The sequence below is a fragment of the Montipora capricornis genome, chromosome 2 (genome assembly GCF_036669925.1).
Source record: "Montipora capricornis isolate CH-2021 chromosome 2, ASM3666992v2, whole genome shotgun sequence".
NCBI lineage: Eukaryota > Metazoa > Cnidaria > Anthozoa > Scleractinia > Acroporidae > Montipora > Montipora capricornis.
The window spans coordinates 58501325-58508824 of record NC_090884.1 but is presented as its reverse complement, the minus strand read 5'-3'; the positions used below and the strand labels follow the sequence as shown (position 1 = coordinate 58508824).

Genomic DNA, 7500 nt, shown 5'->3' with positions numbered 1-7500 from the left:
TGAAGTGAGGGTGATTCTGTTCAGCGGTTTTTTAAATTATTATTCAATCCGTGGCTAAATCCCAAAGTATTTCACATTTCCCACTGTCGTTTCTTACTGCACCTGACAGAATTGTCAACTGGTAACTTTTCAGTAGCCTTGCGAGTTTCTTCGGACAAAATCTAATTTTCGTCACCAGTTCATATGTCTGAGTTTTCATGCCCAAAGAAGAGGAGAGACCAAAGGATGCCTGTTTCTCCACACATACATACATTTTTATTAATCCTAGAAGTTGTATGACTACCGGTATACAGGATGCTAAAACATTAGCAGAGACCGTGAGAGATTGATCGGTTAAACCGCTTTGTGATCAAGTTCATTCGTAACATATTTTGAAAGCATTTAATAAGTTTTAAGTCTGTAGCCGATCGACCGGGTCACACATTTCTTTCTCACATTTCGCAATTTTTTTGCGTAGCGGGCATGAGGTTTTACACTATCGTGTAACTGAAATGTAATCCTTCTCGTGCAAACATATAGTCAGGCGGAAGTAGCAACAACTACCTACTATTTCAACTTCAGGAACAAACGAAAACTGGAAAATTTCCCAGTTCATCAAAGATTATTCCCAATGAAAACAAGATTTGCTGATTTGCTTCAAGCTGCGTGTAAGCTATCGTTTCTGACACCCCGTTGTGTACTTGAGTTTATCACTTAATACAACAGAAACACCGAAAGAGAATCAGTTAAGGTAATTTTTTGATATACTGACGTTTCGTACAATTACACTTGGATTGACAAGTGTAATCGAACAAACAAGATGATGGGATAAGAAACCAAGGATAAATGAAAGAGTACAAAATTGTTAACTGCCATCCAATTTCTTGTCTCTCTCTCTCTCCATCTCTTTCTCTCCTATCCTTGTATAAAATGCTCCACAGTTCGATCGGCGCCAAGTTGCTGAGGCCTTGAGTGTTGTTTACAAATAAACTTTTGATGATCGCCGACAACAAAAAAAGAAAAAGTCTTGCGTTTTGCGGTCAATTTTACATGAACCTGTGATAAATTAAACTGGCCCAAGAAATCTCCGCAAAAATTGATGCATGCATCCCATAGCCTCGAACAGTCTCCCACATTTATGAAGTTTCACTGACTCAGAGCACACAAAATTACAAAGAGCGCATAATTTAACACATGAAAGTGGAACCGAATTCATAGTTACAGTACATTCTATGTTCTTGTCAACTGAATACTTCCTGCTAGCAATGTTTTTGCTCATATAATATTTGCTTTCTTTATCAACGATGTTGAACTTTATTTCTGATATACATCACAAGGAAACAAAAATAAAATAAGAAGTTAAAGCGTACATTTCCAAATATTTTGGGCGAGGTCTGGCAAGATGATATATTTGCCCATCCTTGAGAAACCACCAACAATTTTAATGAACCACTCAAGATCAAAAATCGCAAATTTAGAATTTCAACCCCATATTTAAGAGGACGAAAATTGGAAGTGCGGAATGACGATTGATCTTGAAGGTTGCTTCACAAATTAGTTAATTTTAAATTAGCAATTTTTCCTCGGTTTTGTTATTCTATGTACTCATTTTAAGAAGAGGAAAGTAATGGTTCGAGTTCATGATCATATAGTTTTTAAAATTTACACTACACAATTCGAAGCCGATGGGCTTTGATTACGTCGCAAATCAAAGGACACCTGGTGAAGTTCCGAAGTATGCACCTGTTTCAAAACCCGTGGAAGTTATTTCATTGGTTTGCAATAGATCTGAATAATTAGTTGCTTAGAATGAAATTGCACATAGTTATCAATTGAATCTGTGCAGATAAATTATGAATTCTTCCCTTGCACTCAGTCTCCAGTAGAGTGTCTGGTTTACAAGGGCTTGGTTCAATCTGTTTTCCGCAAAATTCCCATCGCTTGTCATTCCCGATCAAAGGTGTTTTGCCGTTTTCTTTCAAGGAAACCTTTATTGAAATTCACTTAATTTCGGCGCGATTTCACTCGTATTCTTGTAAAACGAAAACAAGAAAACATTCAAGATGTCGCTAGCAGGTTTCAAAAAGCAGATCAACAAAGCGAATCAGTTTGTGAGCGAAAAGATGGGATCAGCGGAAGGAACGAAAATGGAGGACGAATTTGTCGACCTAGAGCGAAAGACGGACGTGATGACGAACCTTGTTACTCAGTTACTGAGCAAGACCAAGGAATATCTTCAACCCAATCCCACTGTTCGTGCCAAAATCTATATGCACATGGCTGCGCAGGGAAGCAAATACCCACAAACGGAGGGTGCATTAGGTGATGTTATGTTGAGGGCCGGACACGATCTTGATCCACAGCTCTCGGATTACGCGTCCGCTCTTCTCGACGTCGGCAGCGCGCTTATCGAAGTCGCCGACACTAAAGATGCAATGGACTACCAAGTTCATGAAAATTTCCTTCTGCCCCTGCATGAATTGGACGAGAAACAACTCAAGGAGATAGCTGGGCATCGGAAAAAACTTCAGGGACGAAGGCTCGATTACGATTGCAAGAAACGCAAGGGAAATAAGATCGCAGTAGAAGAGGTGAAAATGGCACAGTACAAATTTGAAGAGTCAAAAGAAATTTGCCAACAAGAGATGGTCAAGCTGATGGGAAATGAAGTTGAACGGATTCATCAGCTCAGTCAGCTCGTGTGTGCTATGTTGGAGAACCATAAGAAATCAGCCGACACCCTCGAGCGACTGCTTTTGTTGCTAAATAAGAGGGTCCATGAAGCGTCAAAGCGAAGTGGAGACGCTGGAAAGGCCGACAAATTTGCGCCCAGCGAAGAAAGCCAAGCCACCAACCAGGGAAAGTCGGAGGTTTCCGCCAAAGGCACGAATCCTTTGGCAAATGACTCGGAATCCGATTGTAAAACGGAAGCGTCGACTGGAGAAAAACCATGTTGCCGAGCAAAATGCGATTACAAAGGCCGAAAAGATGGCGAGCTCTCGTTCGTCGAAGGTCAGGTGATAATGTTATCAGGAAAGCTTGACAACGAGTGGTTTGAGGGAACTTTAGAAGGGAAATTTGGCAAGCTTCCTGCTGAACATGTCGAGATTTTGGTCGATATGCCGTGAACAATTCTCAAAGAAGCAAGCCCTTCGTTACACATTTGCATTGGACCAGGTCGCTTTTGCCATTCAGTGACCTTCATTTATCGCATAAAGAAAAGAATTTTTTTGTTTTTGTTTGTAAAAAAATCAGATTGAGATAAATCGTTTACTTTAAGTTCAGCAAAACAATTTGAAAAAAGTAATTCTTTTTCGAGAAAAAATGAAAAACATTATTATCAGCAGCGCGACCCTTGGTAGGTATTTGTTCAAAGCTTTCAAGGGAAAATACATCAGCTGTTTTGTTCCTGTTATGAGAAGAATAGCGCAGTAGGAGATTACTAGAGATTTAAATAATTATTTTTTTTGCAAAGACATGCGCATTTCCATTTGAAAAGACCTTGTTATGCTTTTAGTGTCAAAGTGTTCAATAGATGATCGACAATAAATTCAATTCAACTGCTCTCCTCAAAGAATAGTTAAAATCTTATGTGAAAAAAACAAAACAAAAAATAAAATAATTGTTTTCAGAGTCAAAATTGCTTTACTTCGCCGAAAGCATACATTCATAAGAACTCGTGGGCGTGCAAAAAATATCCACCATCGAACAGACTCCAACCTTGAAGCTGTTCAAATGAATTAAACATGCAACACTCTGATGTTGAAATCTTCGACAGTTTTTATCCAATTAAGTTTACTTGCTTAGCCAGTTACGAAACGATAATAACATGGTATAAATCTAGTTTAGTCGTAATATTTCTTCGCACGTCTTAATGCCCTGTTGTTTTATTAAATAACCCCTTCCTGAAATATCTGAATTAGATTAAGTTGGAGCTTCTGTTTTGAACTATTTTGGTTGCTGCACCTGACAAATATTAAAGGCCTTCTGCCCACACTTCCATGGTGACAAATAAAGACGGCCGTAATAACCTTTTTAAAAATTGATTCCACAAGGTTTAATACAAGCAAGATATACAAAAAAGAAGGTGCTGTGAAAGGAATGCTGGCGTCGTGATTAGGAATGGGGAATCAGGCTTGGGAGAAGGCAAAGAGCTCCAAAGCGCTCAGGGAGAATTTCCTCTTCCTCACGTGCTCTTCGAGTTTACTTCTCAAATCTTCCTTTCCTTTCTCCATTGAAACCATTGCTGCGCTTGCGATCGGGTGGGCGATCTCGGCTTCCTCCGGTCTGCTTCACTTTTGCGACTGACTGAAGAAGCGAGATCTCATTTACAGTCCACAAAACAAATAACATGAAGTTATTGCTTGCAATTTCATCCACTGCGGAAAAGAGGTTCTCTGAGTGAAGAGCGACAAAAGCAATCGTGCGCATTTTCTTTGGTCACCAAGCAGTAGTCCCGTGGATATATTTTATTACTTTTTCCCAGCTTTGGTGTCTTTTGCATAATACTCGTCGTCTGGCGAATCAAAAAGTGAAAAAAAGAAAACTGTCATGAATTTCCAAGCGTGCATTTTTCTCTGCAGCAGGCCTCAAACGGTGGCAAAGCAAGACTATTTGACGATTCAAATACACACAATTTATTTTGACGAGTGACCTCTACTTCACATTAAGTTTGCTAAGCGAAGTTTGTACCACGGTGGCTTTCTCTTTAAGGCAGAAAGACAAAAACAAAATAGAGTCCTTGATCGCGAATAAACACAGGCAAGAAATGAGAAACGAACGACTCTGCGAAACTCCAAAACAAAAGCGGGGATCGTTCCGCCACAAGTTTCCAAAAGGTTGACAACCTGGCCGCACTTGTTCAAACGATGGATAGCGCTATCCGCCGGATAAATCACTATCAACTGGATAACTCAATTGGTTTTGCTAGTGTTTATCCGCTGGGGATACTGATTTATCCGGTGGATAGCGCTATCCACCTTTTGAACAACTGGGGCCAGTTAGTAGATTCCGAGACTGGGAGAAACGCGCACCCTCGCACTCTCCCCCCCCCCCCCCCTCCCCCAGTCTTCACACGGCTGGACCGCGCGTTTCTCCCAGTCTCGGAGCCAGTTTACAGACTAAAACGCTGATAGTTAGATGTCTTATACTCCCTAGATTTGCAGCTGGCATCTTTGCTTTTAGCAAAGTTTCCCAACCAGTTGTTTAAATGCAATATATCAAATGTGCTTAGAAGTATATTAAATGACGCAACTTCCCTTCAAACCTCACAACTGTGCAGTGCCAAGGTGCATATTGCTTGAAAATATTCTCTACAAACCTTGACAAGCAGTAAACTGAAATCTGGTAGCTACCGGTGAGAGTGGCTAGATGTCTTGGGTAAATTTGCACCTGGGATATTCAAATCATTTGTGAGAAATCTTATCCCACAAGATATCAGTGCTTCAGTTTCACAGGAAACTACATATTGTAAAACATGCCTCATGCACTGTGGAATATTTTTCCCATTATGGGAAAGAAATCAGTGAGGCCACCTGTTGTTAACCTACTTGCCCCTTAGGGCTTCTGTGTTGATATAGTAGACTGCGTACAATAGCAAGCCAGCCATGGAGGGATTATGACGTGGGAATCATGAAAGATTTTTTGATGCTTTGGATGTGCAAAAATGAGGCAGGCGACGCTTATTTTTGCGTCGTCCCATTTTTTGTGCAGCCAAAGCATAAAAAAATCTCCCATGTTCCCCACACGGAAATGCTTGCTACGTAGGCTACTAGTGTTGGCAACACTGAAGAGTGTCACTCTTAGGTGTCACTCTTAGGGTTAACATAATAAGAATTCATGTTAACTATTGATGTGGGCATAACAAAGCGACCCTCTAACCATCATGTTAACCTCTTACCAAAATGGCTTCATGACCTTAACCATACATGAAGTTATTAGGCTTATGGGAACACCTTGCAACACATTGCAGCCGTATGGGACATGTATCTGTATAAAGGATTAAGTTAACGTGCAAATCATAACAGAGATTATTTTCTTTTGTATCATTAGCTGGCACATTTGAATAGCAAAAAGAAACTTCTGAACTAGAATCATTGCAGGTAATGAAAGGCCAAAAGCAGTTGTTGAAAAGAAGCCAATTAAAAAAATTCAGGCTTAAACAGGACTTGGACAAAATTAATGACATTAATGACCTTGCGACTGTGCTAATGAAGCCATTTTGGTAAGAGGTGAAAATCAAATATTGAAACTGCAGATATGAAACCTTTCTGAGGGAAAGACCATCCCAGTTAATGACTGGAAACAACTGAAACAAAATTGTATCCAAGTCCAATAATTGCCATAATGCACTTTTTGGTACTGGTATTCTCTAATATGCAATCTTTTTTATCTCAGTAAAAAATTTACAAAAAAGACATTTCCATACCTGTATCTTCCAATTTGCTCAGCATGGGTTTTAGCAGCTCCTCAAGCTCTCCTTTCTGTCGATAAATTTCCTCAACTGAGGCACTCTCTCTGTGCGCTTCTAACCAATCATTCTTCTCGTCACAGAATCGATTTCCATTCAGCTGTAGGTGACAATAATTACTGCGATAGACTGTATTCATAAATGGCAGCTAAGTAATTATTCTTTTGTCTTTATGCTATCATCCTTACTAGCCTTGTTAGGACTGACAAATTCAAAATAATTTTTGCTCCAAAGTGAGGTTAGTGAGGATGATTAGCACAGAGACAAAAGAATAATTTCTTGGCCGCCATTTTATGAATATGGTGTATATGAGACGACAACCTTGTCTCCAGGGTCAAGAAGAGAGACCCTGGGGATGAGGTTGATGAGGTGAGATCTATAGACTGAGGTATCTATAATGGTTGCGACTGGAATGGATCTGCCAGAGTCAGGTGGGAAACTTTATGACTTGTACATAAGTTTGCAATAGACTTTGGTAAATGACCATTCTCCAACAAGTGCTTAGGTTTAAATAGTGCTGATTAGTGCTTTACACCACAAACAAAATACACGGATTTCAATAAGCGTCACGAAGTGTCCCCTTGCTCTTCTCTCCAACTTCAACATCACTCATGTCTCAGAATACAGACAATTTACGTCACAAAGTGTCCCCCAAATGCTGATCTTTAAGTAACGATAAACAGTTGCATTTACTCTAAGCTAAAAATAAAGCTAACAGGCTTCACCTTTACCTTATTGTTGGAAATAGTTAGCAAAAGGCTTAGACTTTAAGGGACACTTTGTGTTGGATGTCAAAATTGGCCGTGCGTCTATAAATTAGGTGCATTTCTGGACATACAGCTGGAAGTCATGACACTGGACCAAAAGCATGCAAAAGGTGCCTCTGGGAGACACTATATGACCCATGTCTGTTGTTGGAGCACAGCATCACAGCCAGTTGTAATAAGCAGTGAGTCAATTTTGAGGTGGGAAGAAACCCCAGGTTGAGATCAACTGCAACTCGGCCCACATACTACCATACAGGTGGGACTCAGGTATGGTCCATGATCAAT

General features: G+C 40.1%; 1 protein-coding gene and 1 pseudogene across 2 annotated transcripts in view; one reads left to right on the top strand and one right to left on the bottom strand.

The window, feature by feature from the left end:
- Positions 1-1833: 1833 nt before the first annotated feature.
- Positions 1834-3734, top strand: LOC138028699 (endophilin-A3 pseudogene; annotated as a pseudogene).
- Positions 3597-7500, bottom strand: part of LOC138028709 (ankyrin repeat domain-containing protein 45-like) — a 5801-nt gene continuing 1897 nt past the window's right edge. Inside the window, exons 4-6 of one of the 2 annotated variants that reach the window (XM_068876320.1) lie at positions 6407-6548; positions 5300-5370; positions 4011-4495 (exon numbers count right to left, since the gene is read on the bottom strand). In XM_068876320.1, the coding sequence (XP_068732421.1) occupies positions 5330-5370; positions 6407-6548 (183 nt within the window). In that variant the 3' untranslated portion in view covers positions 4011-4495; positions 5300-5329. Of the gene's footprint in view, positions 4496-5299; positions 5371-6406; positions 6549-7500 lie in introns of both variants that reach the window. The other variant, XM_068876314.1, reaches the window with a different exon arrangement.